Source organism: Lytechinus variegatus, chromosome 10 (assembly GCF_018143015.1).
Source record: "Lytechinus variegatus isolate NC3 chromosome 10, Lvar_3.0, whole genome shotgun sequence".
In the NCBI taxonomy this organism is placed as follows: domain Eukaryota; kingdom Metazoa; phylum Echinodermata; class Echinoidea; order Temnopleuroida; family Toxopneustidae; genus Lytechinus; species Lytechinus variegatus.
In genome coordinates this window covers 10,622,311-10,642,050 of record NC_054749.1, presented here as the reverse complement: position 1 = coordinate 10,642,050, position 19,740 = coordinate 10,622,311, and the positions used below count along the sequence as shown (strand labels likewise).

Genomic DNA, 19,740 nt, shown 5'->3' with positions numbered 1-19,740 from the left:
AGTGGCCCCCCCAGGGATTTTTCCAAGGTCGCAGGTATTTTGGCAATGTGAAAGCAATTTACGGGAACTTTTAGCCCAGCGTGTCGTTGGGCACGGGCGCCTTGGGTGGCTGCTGGGCTAGTGATTTTGAATCTTGCGCCATGCCTGCTTATACAGACCATACTGCGCATGCTTGTAACTTCAGGAACTTATCCCGAAGGGTATGTTTCGAGGCGGTGTGAATGCAGGAATAATTAATGGGTATTTTTTAGCCGAAAAAAGTTCTCGTAATTTAACGGGGATTCTTATGATAGAGACGGTTTGAAACCACCTAAAGATTAGCGATGAATTGCAAATATGGAAGAACACTTCTGATTGGTTTCTGGTCATTATTATGTGCCAAATGCGCGTGTAATGTTGATCTTGATTGGTCAGTTCATTTAGCGATTGGTCGCTTATCTTTGTGTTATGGAGCCCAGATGTACATTAGAGGGATTTTGCTCTCAATCATCTTTCCTATTTTCCTAGATAAACATAGGGAAAAATTTATTATTTTCACTAACTTCCTAGGTGTTATACAATATAAATAGCAAATATTCTTATTTGTGCAATGGCACAACATTTCACATTTGATGAAAGAAAGATACACTCTATTCATCCTGGCTGTGCCTCATTGAATAGAGCATCTTTCATTCACCTCATGCAAAATCTTGCACCATCACATTCATGCCTATTTACTACTTACCTCGTCATTCCTGAATTTGCCTCAATCGAACTGATACAAGTTGTCAAATGTGCACGCACTACCAAAATCCTACTCATAATTCTTTATCATGCTGTCTGACTGCTACTACGCTTTGTATGGGCTTGTCAATAATACATCTCCCCCTTTGTAAACTCTCTTGTACCACTATGAATGTCCCATCCCCTCTCAAATAATTCCTAAGAAATAATGTCAAATTGACTGAATTAATGCTTCAAATTGAAAAGTCATGTTTGTGTAGATGAGTAATTTACAGATACGGGGCCCTCTTCTAGGTAATGAAACGCCCCTCTAAGCAAAAAATTATTCTCTTCATTACATGTAAAAGATCATGTTTATCTCTAATTTTGATGTATTAAGTTTTATCTTTTCTACAACATGAAAGGCACTTCTTGTCTGTAAACATAAACACTCCATAGACTTCAATTGCTAAGGTCTGTACATGTAGCTATGGTTACTTGCACGCCAAAGCTAAGAAATTGAATCTAGGATTATCTATTTTTATCAGAATGTAACATAGCCTATCTTTTAAAACCTCATTAGATTTTTTTGTAATATAATAGCATATCTTTATCATTGGTGGAAATATTATTTAGACTTGCCAGACATAGTGCACCAAAGCTCAGTAACAGTTTTAAAAGTTTAGATCTTGTGAGACAAAATGGCCCATTTATATTGAAAGAAAGAGGCCTGTCTGTTTGTGCATCAAAATAAATCTTTTTCCACAGTTTAATACCAGAAATAACAAATTTTTCACTTTGAATTCTAATGTTTCAGAATATTTTTTTGGTGAGACCCCCACCCCTTTCTGAAAAAAGGTATCTCTGCAATGTTTTGGTGGTTTCATATCATATTGACTTTGGACACAAGATAATTTGGATCATTATCAGTGACCTTGTTGAGCTATGTCTGAATAGCCCTTATACTAGGCAGTGCTGCACCAGCGTGAATTTGCTCAATCTCGATATTTTAGCCCGATCAGCCCTCTTTGCGATTATTCTCGAGATTGTTCAGATCGCGATAATTTGCCGGATCAGAAATAGGACGCTAATTTGAAATCTTTGGCTGAGGCAGACGGCCCTAAAGATTGTTAGACCCTTGTTACATCTGAAAAATTACTGGCCTGAGTCCCGACCGAGACCGGTTGCTACCTTGAAAGAGATTAAGTGGATGAAAACGGACCTAGTCCGGAAAGGAGTCTGTTTATACATCACATTCATTCCCCCCTTTCGATCATAGAAATTTATGTCAATCCCAAATTCCTGACCACTTTCATCTAGTCTGAAGGCACAGAAACTGATATAAATTTGGAGAATGTTGAGGATTTGAAAGTGGTCCAAAAAAAGTGTAGATTATCTTTGTCAATATTCTGGACATAGGTGTTTTGTTGCTACATTTTATAAATCTGATTCTCCTCTTCCTGAATGACATTCATACTATTGACAAACTTGGGTCTGTGCTACAAACTACTGCAAGTGGACTGAGATGGGTTTGAAAAATGAAAAAAAAAGAAAAATGAAAATCCATAATTTATTGTTTTAATAGACATGAAATGATATACTCCGAAAATTTGCTTTGCCCAATTGATCGTGGGCCCGGCAGCCACTGTGCAGCGCCAGATCGACGAGGCTCTATCCCTTTGATCGCCAAACAGGGTAGCAGCGCTGAGGTAGGTCTGCATTTACATCTGTGAGCCGTTGCCTGGGGCTGGCCCCGAGACTACTCTGAAGGTGGTCTTGGATAGGTTTACTAAAAGGGGCCCGAGCCCGGGGGGGGGGGCACCCAGTATATAATGCATAGTGGGTATGTGCCGCGGAGGGGACCCCATTTTTACACTCAAATTTCCGTTTCAAGGCATAGCATTTTTGTCTTATTGAGAAAAAGAACAAAGAAAGCCGCTCCAAGGCATAGCATTTTCTTCTTATCGTGAAAGGGAAGAAAGAAATCCGCTCCAAAGCTTCGCATATTTTCCGGTACGCCGTTTCAGTCGCATTGATTTGCTGCAGTGAGCTGCAATTTTGGTGAAAAGCGGCCGCTGCATGCACCTATGCCCGTTCCATAGGGATGCATATACGCACTCACATAGAGGCGACTCGTTCCAAGGACCTGTTTTCACAAACATTTGTAGTTCCGAAGCCCGTTCCGAGGACCCTCCTTTTTACAATTAGCCCGCTCCAAGGCCCCCGTTTTTTGTCTCGCCTGCGGCACACCCCACCACTTTTTTGGTCGAGTGCCCCCCCCCCCCCGGGGCCGAGTTTGGTTTGACAGGTTTACATCTGTTTTCTTTCCTACCTGAGGCAGGCCAAGGGCCAGCAATTTTTCAGATGTAACAAGTGCATTAATTAGTTACATCATGTGCAACAAATTAGGCATTAGGCAAATGTTATTTCATCAAACTTTACCAAGGTTAGGTACAACTTTGAATACTCAAGCACCATAAAGACACTCATGCCAAAACTGAACTCTTCATACTATTCTATACAGATCTCATAGACACGTTCTCATTACGCTTTCTAAAACTAGTTCACTGGAAACCGGTTCAGGAAACCAGTTTGGAAGATCGCTTTGCTAGTATTCCCACTTGATCACATGAAGTGGTTTTCAAAATCACTTCACGTAAAGCGATCTTGTTGCTATGGAAACACTCTTAGTGGGGTGACACGTTTCGCGCGAAATTTGAAAACGCAGCGTACTCATCCCACACCTGTCGTGTGGAGTAGCGCGCTCAACATATGCGAAGATTGCTTCTAGAAGAATGATTGTGTTCTCACGCTAAAACCAGTTTAGCGAGGCAAAGTAATCTTGAAAACTACACTGCGAGCTGGTTTTCTGAACCAGTTTGGAAGATCGCCTCGACCATTCTCATAACACATTCAACTAGTTTCCAGTAAACTAGTTTTAAGAGGGTAGTGAGAACGGTGTCATAGATGGTATCCTAACATTGCAGACTTATCTTGGAGAAAGTTCATAATCATGTTAGACAGGAAGAGGGGGAAATTTGAGGGAGAGCAGGGGGCTTAGAATGGTTTTCATAAGGATATATATGACATGGTCTGAGAATGTAAACCTAATATCCGATGAGTCCTTTCATTCATAGAGGGAAGCGTCTGCCCTTCCTCTTAGCCGTACTCAGGAACTACTATGGATGTTCTTAAAGATTCAAGATTAGGTAGAAAGAATATTGCAAGGAAGGTTTATGATTGAGTTTGTTTTAAGTATGTGATCATTAAACTAATTGATCAAAGCTGATTTTATGAGAACTTACTTTTACTATAGTGTAACTATGTGCATTCTTTAGAAAACTTAACTTTACATCAAAGAAAGTCACTGTGCAATATGACAATGAATATATCAAATTTATATCATGAATTTAAATTAACACAATGATATTATTGGAAATTTCTTGTTAAAATATTGTTCAAATAGCAGTACACCTGATTTCAATCAATTATTATAGGCTACTGGGTCTTTCATTGATCTTTAAACTGACCGTTACCAGATTTTGATATTCTTTCTTCCATTCGCTGCTAGCTTTTGTTTTGGCTCTCTGACATGAAAATCTTTGAGAGATTCTATTTCTCTAGTCTGTATAAGGTGATATAACCTGATCTCATCAATATTTCTCCTGTTATTTATCATTCATTTTAGACGCTCTATGTAGTCCTACCAGCGGTTCTCGATTCTAACCCATTCTTGGATGAATCAAACGATGGACGTAGTTCACCAAGCAACAGTGGTATGGACAAGGTCATCTATGTCTTTCAGTCGACCTATGACCTCCTACATGAGGTTGGAGTTCATTCTCAGATTACATCACAACTCTTTGCATACCTGCTATTCTTTACCAATGCATCACTCTTCAATATGCTCATGGAAAGAGGTTTGTAGCATCCTATTACAGGGGCCCATCTTACAAAGAATTATGTTTGATCTGATCAATCACAACTATGGAAAGCCAGCACAGTCAACATAAACAATGCATATTTGTTCAAAAAAAAATCTAGATATGAATGTATATCCAGAAATTCATTGATTTCGTGACAATTTGGTGTGTTTTCCTTTGTATACAAATGACAATTGACAAATTTCCTGTATGAAAATTATGACACTGATGGATTTCCATTTACGATTGATTGGATCAATCGTAACTCTTTGTAAGACATGGCCCAGGTCTTTATGGTATTTACTATGTTAACATGTCACAGTAGCCAATTACACTCAAGGTTTCCATGGTAGTAACCATAATGGCAAATTACTATCTTTATGAAGCCGGCCCCTTATCTCAGAACTAGTATCTGCATCTAATTATTTACCAAGAGTGTTGTACTAATACCCCTTTCACGCTGCCCTCTTCATTTTTCACCGGCGAACTTCTCCGCCTCGCATTCCTCACTTCACCGGCGAAAAAAAAAATGTACCCTTTCGCACTGACATTTTTTTCACCGGCGAAAGTTCAATGGGCGATTCGAGGGTATCTACTTGGCCACAGCATTCAGCTGAGCTTGCAAGTAGTTGCGCGCGGAATCTCGGTGCAGGAGAGAAAAAAATTGACCTCTGACGTCATTAAAGAGGAGAAGTTCTCCGGTTTGCTTTCATACTGGCTGTTTCACCGGCGAAGTTCGCCGGTGAAAAGTTTCACCGGCGAAGTTCTCCACCTCTAGAGGTGGAGAAGTTCGCCGGCGAACTTCACCGGTGAAGTTCTCCTGTGTACCTTTCATACTGGACACTTTCCCCTTCGCTGGCGAACTTCGCCGGTGAAGTTCACCTGTGAAAAGCGCACTATGAAAGGGGTATAAGTGTTGATGTTACAGTCTTCAACCACTACTCAAAACCTACCAACCCGTACGTTTTAGGGGTATTTAGTACGTTTTTGCAACCAAAATATATGCTAAAAAAAATGCTTTTTTTTTTTTTTCAAAATCATAATTTATTGAGAAAATTCATCTCTATATGTCTCTATTTCATAAAACGTACACAAATATGATTCTTAGATCAATGTAATTTCAGGTAACTTGGTTTTTTTTCAATCATTTTGTTAAAACCAGGGTGAAGATATACACATGTTTCAATGTTATTTTTTGATCTGCAAGAGAAGTGCGCATGTTAGCTTGCATGCAGCTCGAGCGCCGTGATGAGCGAGTGTGCCAAGCATTTCATTATGAAATACATCTTTTGGGGGGAAAATGCATTGTTTTTAATCACAGAATACAGTTTTTCATTCCTAGAGGTTGGCAGGTCTGCTACTCATCTAAATGATCCTGATCTGCCCTTCGTTACCAGTGCTTTGAACGAGCTCAGAGAAACATTTGTTTTCTATTTCTGTGCACCCATATACATTAGCCAAAGTTTTACTACAGGTTTTTGCAAGGTCACAGGGCACTTCACTTGTGGTAATAATCTCAAAATGAGTTCAAACATAATCCAATGAAAATACCACCCAAGTGTTTGCATCTATGAATAAGAAAAATATGTGGCAAATGGCTCTGAAAGAAAATGTGTAATTGCTGAGAAATTAGCAAAATCAGCACAGAATTCCATAAAATGTCAGTCATTTTTCCAAGCAATAATGATACACTTTCCCACATATGCCTTTTTGTGTTACTCTCCAGAATTATCAAGTTTTCAGCTAAGATTTCATGATTTTGCAACTTGAGTTGATTTCAGTGTACCAGATCTAGATCTGTGATGATATGGTGGTAATTAACCTTGATTTTAAAAGTTTCTTGTGAAATAATTGTTTGCTGCAACTATTTTCTTTTACCTTTAATTGTGTTTATCAAATACAACTTCAAGAAATCCCGTTCTGTAATCCTTATCCGGGGGGGGCACTCAGTATATAATCCACAGAGGGGACCCCCATTTCAAATTTCCGTTCCAAGGCATAGCATTTTTGTCTTATTGAGAAAAAGAACAAAGAAAGCCGCTCTAAAGCATAGCATTTTCTTCTTGTCAAGAAAAAAAGAAGAAAGAAATCCGCTCCGAAGCTTAATTTGCATATTTTTCGTTACGCCGTTCCGGTCGCATTGATCTGCTACAATAAGCTGCAATTTTGGTGAAAAGCGCCTGCAAAGCGCTGTCTGACCATCGCCTCTGCGCGAGTTCACATGGCCGCCGGACTAGCTGGCGATCCGTTCCAAGGACCCCCGTTTTCACAAACATTTGTATTTCCGAAGCCGTTCCGAGGACCCTCCTTTTTACAATAAGCCCGCTCCAAGGCCCCCGTTTGTTGTCTCACCCGCGGCACACCCCTACTACTTTTTAAGTTGAGTACTCCCCCCCTCCGTCCTTATCTATTCATGTGTTATGTGTTTAGAGTGCTTAAACACAAATGATTCCATTCACCTGTTGCATGCAATTTGTTGACACACTAAACCTGCTCTTGTATGAAGAGGGAGACAGCTGTAGACAATGAATACTGCCAAATAAATCTCATTGCCAAATTCAAATCATAATGAGTTCAACAGGTTTTAACACATGACATATTAATCATCCCATCTTGGATTGTTGTTTGATTTTGCAAGTATTATTATTTATTAAAACTTGCCTGAAAGATGAATTTGTGTAAGACCCAGTGGCTCAAAATCACAGTCATTTTTTTAGTTTGTGCTAAATTATGCTCACAGTCATGCCTATTACAATGAACTGACTTTTCTGCAAGACCAATTTAAACGAATGGGTTCTAGATGAAATTGAGTATGAGATGAAATTGGGTAGTAGATGAAATTGGGTTCTAGATGAAATTGGGTTCTAGATTAAATTGGGTTCTAGATTAAATTGAGTATAAGATGAATTTTATTACTAGATGGAATTGGTTACTAGGTGAAATTGGGTTCTAGATGATATTGGGTACTAGATGTAATTGGGTACTAGATGAAATAGGTACTAGATAAAATTGGGTTCTAGATGAAATTGGAAGTAGATGTCAACAGAACAAATAAGAATTGACCATAGGGCTGTAAAATCCCAAAGTAAATTCTTGATTGAGATCCCAAAATGCATCTATATAGATAGTTTTGAAAGGTCTAAATTTGAGATTCACATCCTCTATAGACTCTCAATAAGCTCTGCAAACTGACCTATTTTGAGGCTAAAATTGAATAATACACTTCATCAGTGATGACAAACCATGATGATTTGTCAAAAATAATTGCTGCAGGTCACTGATGATGACAAATGATGATGATCTAGATTCTTATATTTCAATGCAGATGGCCTTCACAGTGGTGCACTTTTCTATTCTCCTAATCGTTGATTTCTGTCTGTGATCTCATTTCATGACTGGTCCTTGTTCTATAACACTTCTTATCAATGACAAATTCTTTCTATGGATAGCAAACTATTGGCCGATAGAATGACAGTTATTCACTACATTTTATCAAAGAGTTGTTTCCTGTCATTTATGGTGTTGGAGCGGAGGTGACCACACCCTCATGTTTCGAGAAAACTGGGGGAGCTTTTCTTGAAAAGTGGAGGGGGGGGCATCCACAAATGGCAGTGTGAAGCAGTGTTCTGAAACAGTTGTTTCTTCGAAAATCATTTTGCAAATAATAACAATGATATGATATTGATAGGAGAATAAAGAGCTTGCATTTTTGTTGATTTTGAATAAAATTGCATTACCAATGATCGAAGGAGGATGTCATTCTTAGTTTCATAAATATTGTGGTAATATAAAGTTAAATCAACAATCTAGATTTCTCTTTTTTGTGACTTTTCTGTCTTCTTTTTCGACACTCCACTTTTTCTTTATGCACACGCCGGGCAACGGGTGGGGACATATTATGGTGGAGCGTTGTGGCCCAGTGGATTAGTATCCAGACTTCAGCAACAAATTTATCCACATTGTGCTGCACTCAACCCTGGTGGGGTGAATGGATACCTGGCAGGAATTTATTCCTTGAAATGCCGAGCGCGTAAAAGCTGCTTGAGCTACAGCAAGGGTAATAATATCCATGTCCTTTGGAAGTGCATAGAGGTGTAATGTGTAATGCGCTATACAACTGACTGTTAGTATTATTATTATTATCGTGGTCGGTGTCTGTCTGTCTTATAGCTTTTATAATTTGGTGTGTATGATACTAGCATGGAGCCCAGAAAACTTATTGATTTTGGGGTCCAAAGGTCAAAGTCACAGCAACATGTTGTCATCTCATACCCCTTTCATACTGCGCTTTTCCCAGGTGAAGTTCGCCAGCGAAGGGGAAAGTGTCCAATATGAAATGTACACAGGAGAACTTCCCTGGCGAACTTTGCCAGGTACTTCGCCGATTCTACTGTTTTGTGAAAAATAAAGTGAAACTATGCTAGTTTGATTTTTCTCTATTTATTCAAGTCAGCATTTTCCTGGGGTGGACTTGACCTTTAATACTATGTGGTTCAGATAAGTTGGCCCTTATTGTGAAATCTGTAAAAAATGAAATAATGAATAATATAAACAATAAAAAACAAAAGAAATAGTGAGTGAGGGACACCATCGATCGTCTCATTTGCATGTCTCTGAGTTGTGCATATCAATGTTTTTTGAAAAATAAGCGAAACTTAAATGTCAGAACTTTCATATTCTACATCAAATTTTGATGATATTGTCAGTGTTTAATGCTAGTTTAGTAGATTTTTCTCTATTTATTCAAATCAACATTTTTCTGGGTTGGACTTACCCTTTAAGATATCGTACTTGTTCAGGGGGTAAATTCAGAGAATACCTGTCAAGGGTACCATTTTGTATCCAATACTTGTTAAGGGTAGGGTTTCCCTGGCCAATACTTGTTAAGGGATGCATTTTCAGAATATGGAAAATAACTGTTTAGGGTGCTTTTCGGAACCTCATTGTCTCGCATGGTATTCACTCATCAATGGAATTGCCCCCCCCCCCGGTAGAAGTAATAATAATAATAATTATAATAGGCAAGTATTAAATAAGATATAACACAGTAATAAACAATACTTTCAGGCACAAAATGTATGCAAACATAGATATTATTATATACACAACAAAAAAAGTAAGTCCCCCCTTAAACAAACATCAATAATTTCCGAACAAATGTGAGTTTTTAATATATTTTTACATGAGCTTATAGGTAATTTTATAAGCTATCCTCTGAGTAAATGTTATGGACGTATTTTACGTCATGCTTCAGTGAGCACCGTCAGAAGGCAAAAATGTCACTTTTTCAAAAGTCACAAGCCAAATATCATTATTTTGATTCCATTTTATTGGAACTAATTCCACATTCTCATCATGAAAAATAGTCAGAAGGCTTGTAAAAGGTACTTTTTAAAAGACGATACAATTTTTTGTGCTAATTTCACAGTTGAATAAACACATGTCCAAGTTTGCTATAATTGGATTTTTACACATTTCTATCAATGAAAATTATAGAATATGATGACACTTATGTTGGGGAAGAGTATCCTCAACAATATTCATCGTTTCATGGTTCAATGAACATTTATTGAAAACAAAAAAATACAATTTTCAAATATCATAGGCATGTATTGTTTCATTTTAGTAACTGAAAATGATCTTTTCTCAACTTTTTCGTTATGTTCATGACCAATTAACATGCTTCAATGATTCAAAGGCGTTTAATAAAACATTCACGCTTGAATGAACATGTGGAAAGTGATTAGCTCTTTTTTACGTTATTGGAAAAAATGCAATTTATAACTATGGATATCTGTCACAAACCTACTTGCATAGTTCATTTGATTAGATTTTTATGAAAATCCCAATGTTTAATGCATCAGTGAGCACACAATATTTGAAAATTATGCAAATGAGAAGAAAGTTCAAGGTCTTGGCCCCACTCTGTGCGATATCAAATGGTTATTTTCGTGTGCGTGCCTTTTGGATAATGTTACGCTGAAGCCATTTTCAAAGTTTCATGAAATAACTGTTGGCAGAAGTAACAAAAACCGTCCATGAAACAAACCCTCATTTCATATTTGTTAAGAATTTGACTTCCTCTCTCATAGACTTGTGTACATTATGGGTGCATATGTTTGAGAATAAGTAACCCCTTATTCAATATGGTAGAACTTTCTTTTCAAAGCTGTCTTTAGCACTGTCATTTGGCAGTAATGTTTATCAACCTATGGTCAGAATTCTGTGCAAAAATGAAATTGAATTGTTCATTTATGGATGAGTGAGCACGCATCGAAGAGGGAAAATTGGTATTTTCAATGTCACAGACTCATTTTAAAGGGTAATAAAGTGAATATTGGGGGCGAATTCGGTTTCAAATGTGACTTTAATTGCTGTTGTTTTATCATCCATCATTTCTATCACCACACACTTTCCGAACTCTAAAACATTTTTATGGTTGAGCGAGCACATTCGAAAACTTAGGAATGAATACTCTTTATACTGCATAAATGTATTCTTTTCCTAACAATTTCTCATGATCAGTTTAATTTATGGACAAATCAGTGGTGGATCCAGAATTCTAAAATGTTGAGGGGCCTATAATCGGGGAGACACCAACATTTTCAAATTTTAACATGATCTAACAAGTTGTAGAGGATACTACCATAAACCCCTATGATGATATGTCACAATACAGGGGCTTCGGAACGGTTTTCAAAGTGGGGGGGGGGGCTGACCATGCAAAAAGTCACAATTGTATGGTCATTTTTAAATTTTTGTACATGCTTTGGGAAAAAAGTGGGGGGGCTTCAGCCTTTGCACAATCTGAAAAACGACTCTTGTGACTTTCAAAAATGGTCATTTTTAATTCAATCTTTAATTATTCATGCATGACTCAACCGATCAATCTCATTTTTCACCGGGAGTTGCTTGATGAATGTAGAAAATCACCTACGAAAAGACATATCTCAAAACAATTCCGTTCAAAAGTTACAACAATCCGATTTAGGGGGGAGTTACTTTTTTTTGTTGCGTATATATTAAAGCATTTCTCAATCATGTCATGAGCTAAAGATTTCCAAATTTGATCTTTGTAGCTTTTTTTTAAGAATTTCTAGTCAGTAGAATCTGAATTGCTAAAAAAAACTTGTTTAAAAAAAACATAATCAAAGCTTCACCTAGTAAATATCTGTTATCTGTGTCTTATAAGATGATATTTTATTTTTAATTGGACCCTGTTTGGAAATATGCTAAGCGGAAACTTTTCCTTTGATGCAGACAAACATCCTAATGAAATAAGGAACACTATGAAAAGATTTGGCCACGTGGACCTGCCCCATATAAGATAGTTGAAGTATGTGTGTCTTTGTCCAACTACAACTGTCTATGCATCACAGCTCAAAAACCCCCGGGGGGGGGGGCACTCGACCAAAAAAGTGGTGGGGTGTGCCGCGGGCGAGACAAAAAACGGGGGCCTTGGAGCGGGCTTATTGTAAAAAGAAGGGTCCTCGGAACAGGCTTCGGAACGACAAATGTTTGTGAAAACGGGGGTCCTTGGAACGGATCGCCAGCGTGTGAGTGCGTAGGCATCCCTACGGAACGGTCATGCGTGCATAATGCAGCTAGCGCGGCCTCCGCGGGGGAGCTCTGCGGCCGCTTTTCACCAAAATTGCAGCTCATTCAACGCGATCGGAGCGGCGTAACGAAAAATATGCGAAGCTTTGGAGCGGATTTCTCTCTTCTTTTTTCTCGATAAGAAGAAAATGCTATGCCTTGGAGCGGCTTTCTTTGTTCTATTTCTCAACAAGGCAAAAATGCTATGCCTTGGAACGGAAATTTGAGTGTAAAAATGGGGGTCCCCTCCGCGGCACATACCCACTATGCATTATATACTGAGTGCCCCCCCCCCCCCCGGCAAAAACCAACCAAAATGATACTTCTCTATTTTTGGCGGGTTTAGTTCTGTTCTTTATCGAATATTACAGAGAGCTTCCAAACTAATATGAAAAATGCAAAATTTATTCAGAACAGGAAACATGCTATTTCTGTTAATTCTGTTATTTTATATGGCTTTGTGGATTTGTGTGTGTGGGGGGTGAGTTCAAGAATTACGATCTTCATTAATATGTAATTTTATTCAAAATCAACAAAAATGCAAGCTCTTTTTTTTCTCCTATTAATCTATTAATATTATATTGTTGTTACTAATTGATGAAACATTTTCATAAAAACAACTGGATCAGAAAAATACAAAACACAGCTTCTTGTGAAAAGCCCCCCCCCCCCCTTTGCTTGTCCTGAAAGTTTGTGTTAATTTGACTCCCTTCCTCAACCCACACTTTCGAGAGAGGCCCCCCAAGTTTTCTTGAAAGGGTGTGGCCACCCCCGCTCTATCCCTGGTCTATGAACACAGATGATCCTTACAAGCCATTTACTTATAGTTTCATAAAAAGCAGTTTTAAACCTCTTCTCCATTTGCCCATACCTGTGTCTTTATTTTATGTTTTGAATTCAAAATAAAGATAATCCAAAGTTTGGAGACCTGAGAGCCTGTCTCTCTCAGTAGGATTTTTTAGGTTAGATTTTATATTTATCTGATTGAACTGCATTTTCTCTTGAAATTGCATCCACCTGTTGAACTGGTCTATTTATCATCAACTTCATAATGAAGTTACAGTGGTCAATGCATATCATATTGTCTGACTCACTTATGGAAGAAGGACCTACCTTCATATATTTTTGCAGAGAGTCTAGCATCACTATTTTATAAATTTCACCAGTTATTGTCTCCTTTTGATCAAGAGGGTGTAACGGAGAAATAATCCTGCTGCCTAGTGTTATTTTAAGGAAGGTATGACTGTACTCCCGGGGGGGGGGGGGGGGCACTCAGTATATAATGCATATTGGATATGTGCCGCGGAGGGGACCCCCATTTTTACACTCAAGTTTCCGTTCCAAGGCATAGCATTTTTGTCTTATTGAGAAAAAGAACAAAAAAAGCCGCTCCAAGGCATAGCATTTTCTTCTTATCGAGAAAAAACAAGAAAGAAAACCGCTCCAAAGCTTCGCATATTTTTCGTTTCGCCGTTCTGATCGCATTGATCTGCTACAATGAGCCGCAATTTTGGTGAAAAGCGGCCGCAGAGCTCAGCCGGCGGAGGCCGCGCTAGCTGCATGACCGTTCCATAGGGATGCATATACGCGCTCACACGCTGGCGATCCGTTCCAAGGACCCCCGTTTTCACAAACATTTGTCGTTCCGAAGCCCGTTCCGAGGACCCTCCTTTTTACAATAAGCCCGCTCAGAGGCCCCCGTTTTTTGTTTCGCCTGGGGCACACCCCCACCATTTTTTTGGTCAAGTGCCCCCCCCCCCCCCCCCGGGCTGTACTCAGGAATGGCTTTCATCCGGAGTGGAGGGAACACTCACATATAGGCTATTGGTGGTATGACCCCTTTTTCAGACCTACTTTTCAGTTCTCTAGATACTTCGAATGACAAATTTTCAGTTCAGAAGCCTGCCAGCCCCGCTCCCAGACCCCTGTTAAGAGACATCTCAGTTCCCCAGCCCTGCCAAGATTGTCAAGCGTGAGCAACCCATGCAAGAGATGCATGTACAGCTTCACAACTCCCTACATAATGACTAGTAGCCGCTCCATGCATGGCTAGCGCATGTACAGCGCTATACCTACAGTGCCGCGATCCTGTTCCTTAGACACTCTTTTTCGCACCGTGCAGTATATCCCAAGACCCCTTACTTTGCCCTTTAAGTCATTTCATTTGCCTGAAGAGAGAAAGGTGCAGGGAAGAAGAGTGTGTATGTGCACTTTTTCACACTGCGTGGTATATTTCTAGTTCCCTAAACCCCGTACTTTGCCCTTTTAATCAGTTCCTTAGACCCCCATTTCAGAGTTTCTTTGAGGCACACCCCCATAAAAAAATAACTTGAGTCAGAGTGCCCGGGGGGGGGGGTGGTTTCATAACCTATGCCTGAAAAGAGAAAGGTACAACGAATAAGAGTGTGTATGTGCACTGAACCATGCTAGAAAAATGAGGACACGCTCATAAATTACACATATGGACCCAGGACACACAACACACTGAAGACGTCCTCTGTACACAGCAAATGGTAAAAAAGAGAGGTAAAAAGTTGAAAAGTTCCTTATTCACAATGAATAACATGTCTGTGGTGTAAAAGTTTTGTACATACATAAGATAAAAGTGATTGGTTGTGAAGTGACATACTTCCATCATAATTATGTGTGTGTGCATGGATAGAATAGAAGAGATAAAAAGATAAAGAATGAGAGTGAGAGAGAAAGGAATATCTGCTCATCGTATTAAGTAATGGATTTCAATTCTCTTTGCCTAATAGCTATGCCGAAACAAAGGGGGAGGCCCTTTTTGTTTCTTAAAAGCTTTCATATTCGGATAGACACTGTATGTCTAGTTCAACAGTATCACTCATCTCAACAGGAAATGACCTTAAATATGGCACAAAGACAACAGCAACAATAGCACTGATTGGTTTCTACACTGATGGAGATCCTGTGCATGAACTCTGGTGGAACGGTCTTTGTTCAGGATCCTTCACCTCTTTAGTGAAGGCATTATAAGGCCTTTAAAAATTCCCTTTAGTTCAATAGTAGGAATATTTTCCAGGACACAATAAATGCATCACAATAAACATGCATTTTCTAAATATACATAATTGTTTTTCTGCCACGTAATACTTAAGGATAATTACTTTGATACAAATGATATGCTACCCCCCACGCCTCCACTTACACAATAACGATATTACATTCTGCGTGTTGGACACAGATGAAATAAAAGAGGCAAAGAGGTAATGCATTGTTAGAGTTCCAATAAAGTCTAATTCCAAGTCCAAATTTATGACTCAAACCTCGCATCTTCATCAGGGATACAAAACTCACAGAGACAACATATTGAAATTATAGATGCATTCATCATATATATATATATATATATATATATATATATTTGAGCAATCACATTGAAATTTCCTGAAGTAATAATAATAGTTACATTTATATAGCATTTCATACATTGGTTTCTAAGTGGTTTACATTGTAATTGTTATTGCCCGGGTCATAGGATCCATCACTGTTCCACACAAAGTGCGCCATCTCCACTCCCTGGGGAGTATCTTGGCCAGGCAACCATCTGTGGGTGCACATATCACATTGACGTTCAGATCTTACGAGGTACCTATTTGACACCTGGGTGGAGAGTGACAAATGTGGATAAGTGCCTTGCAAAAGTACACTAGCGACGGGTGGGATTTGAACCCTCGACCCTTGGTTTAAGAGTCAAGTGACTGAACCACTACACCTCCATGACCTTGTGTGATAGAGCATCCAATCACTGAAATTTGCCTAAAGTATATTTAACTTTACAAATTTCATTCAGTGACATATAAGAGCATTATTTATCCTGGTAGCTAGCATTGACATGTTGAATATTACCCTTAAAGGACAAGTCCACCCCAACAAAAACTTGATTTGAATAAAAAGAGAAAAATTCAACAAGCATAACGCTGAAAATTTCACCTAAATCGGATGTAAAATAAGAAAGTTATGACATTTAAAAGTTTCGCTTCATTTCACAAAACAGTTATATGCACATCTCGGTCGGTATGCAAATGAGGAACTGATGACATCACTCACTATTTCTTTTGTATTTTATTATATGAAACATGAAATATTTTGATTTTCTCGTCATTGTAATGTGAAAGGAAGTTTCATTCCTCCCTGAACATGTGGCTTTCCATTATTTTAACATTTTGTGCTTCAGGCAAGGAGGTCCTAATCATCAAATTCGTAAAAATTGAAATATTGTAAAATTCAAACAATAAAAAAGAAAAAAATAGTGAGTGACATCATCGACTCTCATTTACCCTTTTTACACACGCTAAAATTTCCTTAACCCCGTACTATAGGTGGGGCTAAATTGCCATTTAGCCCCACCTATAGTACGGGGTTAAGCTTAGCCCACTTTCTTTTTACACAGCATTTTTGCAAAGTGGGCTAACCCCACCTTTAGTACGGGATTATTTGGCCCTGCAAAAAAGCAGGGTTATCCCAGCAATTGCGGTGCTAAGAGCGATAGTACCGGGTTAAGATCGCTAGTGTAAAATGAAAGTGGGCTAAGCTTAACCCCGTACTATAGGTGGGGCTAAATGGCAATTTGGCCCCACCTATAGTACGGGATTAAGGAAATTGTAGCGTGTGTAAAAAGTGTACGAGTGAAGTATTTGTACTACGAAAGTCCGGGGTTAGCGAGTTTCGTGTGTGAAAAGCAAGCATTCCTTATCCGGGGTTAGCAATAACAATTTGGCATGTGTGAAAAGGAAAAAAAATAGTACGGGGTTAAGGATAGTACGGGGTAAGCGATAGTCCGGGGTTAAGAAAATCCTGTGTAAAATGGGTATCATTTGGATGTAACTGGCTCGTTCATATAAATATTTTGTTAAAAATAAGCGAAACTTTGAAATGTCATAACTTTATTATTTTACATCCGATTTTGATGAAATTTTCAGCATTGTGCTTGTCTGATTTTTCTCTTTTAATTCAAATCAACAATTTTCTGAGGTGGACTTGACCTTTAACTATGTTATTTCACCAATGACAATGTTGGCATGTGTAATTATGCCTCTGCTCTGTGTGCTAATGAAGTCATCAATGTACTTTCGTTGTCAATCATTCATCATTCATGCAGTGATAATTCTGTTCAAGCCTGACACCCTGGTATGACGGGCTGATGAGGTCAAGTCTCTGTTGGATTGTTTTCATTATCCAAAGATAGCCCTTTCATGATAATAGTGAAAAGTACTCTGTGGTAGAAGGTTACATGCATATATCCCATGTAGATTACCATTGAACTCAATAAAAAAAAAGTAATTGAGAATGAACTCAAGAAAGGAAAATAGACCTGTAAAGAAATTCTAATTTTTCCTTTATAAGATAGGTAATGAGTGGTGATCTTGATGTGGTTGTAGCAGTCTTGAGATATGCAAGAAAATGGGTTTTTGTCACTTAATGCATTTAAATTGAAATAATCTCTAGTCTAGATTTCAAGTAAGATTTGTTTTGTTGTGATTCATTCTTTGAGGAGTGCGAAGATTTATTACTGGATATTTTGTTCAGATTCATTGTAATGTATTGCTATGGTAGCTCTATTTTTTTAAAATTTGTTTCCATGAATTTTAAGCTCACCAGCTGTAAAATGATTTTATGTCTTGTTGCCTTCGTGATAGAGATATCTTTATCATTATTATCCTTAATTTGTCAATTGAAGGTCATCCAACATTGTAAATAACCTATTATAACCCCGGGGGGGCCACTTCCATTCACGAGTGGATACCATGCGCGACCATGGGGTCTCGAAAAGCACCCTAAACACGTAATTTCCATATTCTGAAAATGCACCCCTTAACAAGTATTGGCGTGTGAAACCCTACCCTTAACAAGTATTGGAAACAAAACGATACTCTTGGCAAATATTCCCTGAAATGAACCCCTAAACAAGTACAGGAATCTTTTATTGTTACGGGTCCTTCGGTCGTCGGCTTTACCTTATTTGGTTTAGTACGACCCCACCTTCTACACCTCGTGCAAATTGGACTCTAAACACGAAGTGTTGGGACAAAAAGGACATCCTTTGTAAAACATTTTAATTTTGTTTTATCATCCCCGCAAATTCGACCCTAAACACGTAATTTTCCTAGCGAAATAGATACCCTTTTTTCATTATTTTTGTGTTTTTGACACCCTTATCACGTTACGTACGTAACGTGCCCTATCGTGAAAAGGACATCCTTTTTACGTGTTTTTGGGGTCGCGCATGGTATCCACTCGTCAATGTAAGTGGCCCCCCCCCTGGGATTATAACTAATTCCATAGCTTTTGTTTCTCCTTGGTCTGTTGATGAGTTTATTGATTGGATGAGAAACCTTTCTGAATGCAAAATATTGTGAATACCCCAATAGTAGGTAATATTGCCTTGTCTTCCTGTTGGAGGTGTGTTCTGGAAGCTTGATGAAGAGGAAATTCAGTCTGTTTCCCTGGTGCTGCTCTGAATCTCATGTTTCAAAGTACTTTATTGAAAGATTTGGCATTCTTAGTTCCTTTTTTCACTGTAGATCTTTCAGCCAGAGTATTTTCTTGTCATTTTCTGTTTGTACTTCTCTTTCACCATCTTCTATTTTGGATTCCTCTTGTTTTGCATTGATGTCTGTCTTAATCATTTCATTTGTGACTTCTTTTGTTCCATCCTTCCTTGCCATCCTGTGTTCTGATATATTTTGCCTGTCATACACCAAATCAAATTTTCATGCATTAAGGTGAAGGTACTAGTTTGGGCGATTAACTACATGCAGTCCTAAAAATCATTAGTTAAATTCCATTAAGTCAGTGCAATACATCGCCTATGTCTATGCTTTGTCTTCTAAGGATAGATAGGATTTATTTGCTTGTCAGATAGTTGTTGAAAAATAAGGTTCCATTAATACAAATTATTGTCCAAATATTTGAATAGCCAGTCAGGCCAGCAAGATGCCACTTCAAATGGCCATTGACATTTGGTCACTGTAAAATTCAAATCCTGGTCATTTCTTTACATTTCGATGAACCCAGGAAGGTATAGCCATGTGGATGGTTGGGTGTTCTGAACGAAATAGTTAACTCATAATACTAAACACGGGTATTCCATCATGCTCTAGTTATTGATGATGTTAAGAAAAGCAATGAGAGGTGTGACTCGGCCATATTAATATGATAAGGAGAAACATTGGTAGAAGGGCTGACTGACAGGGCAATGGATAAGATATATTGATTGGATTGAAGGGAGTCAGAAGATGGTCAAGATTACTACATAACATGAGAGTCATCGAGAGAGACGTTAGGTGGTTTCAAACCGCCTCCATCACAAGAATCCCTGTTAAATTACGAGAACTTTTTAAGGCTAAAACATACCCGTTAATTATTCCTGCATTCACACCGCCCCGAAACACATCCTTCGGGATAAGTTCCCGAAGTTATGAGCATGCGCAGTGTGGTCTGATAAGCAGGCAAGGCGCGAGATTCAAAATCACTAGCCCAGCAGCCACCCACG

General features: G+C 38.6%; 1 protein-coding gene across 2 annotated transcripts in view; it reads left to right on the top strand.

Annotated features, from left to right (window-relative positions):
• The window catches only part of LOC121423295 (ras-associating and dilute domain-containing protein-like), a 74,479-nt gene that overhangs the window by 29,367 nt on the left and 25,372 nt on the right, over positions 1-19,740 (top strand). For both annotated transcript variants that reach the window (XR_005971260.1, XM_041618635.1), the window contains exon 5: positions 4,391-4,622. Coding sequence is in view for 1 of the 2 variants with exons in the window: in XM_041618635.1 (XP_041474569.1) it covers positions 4,391-4,622 (232 nt within the window). In the remaining variant the exon portion in view is untranslated. The remainder of the gene's footprint in view (positions 1-4,390; positions 4,623-19,740) is intronic.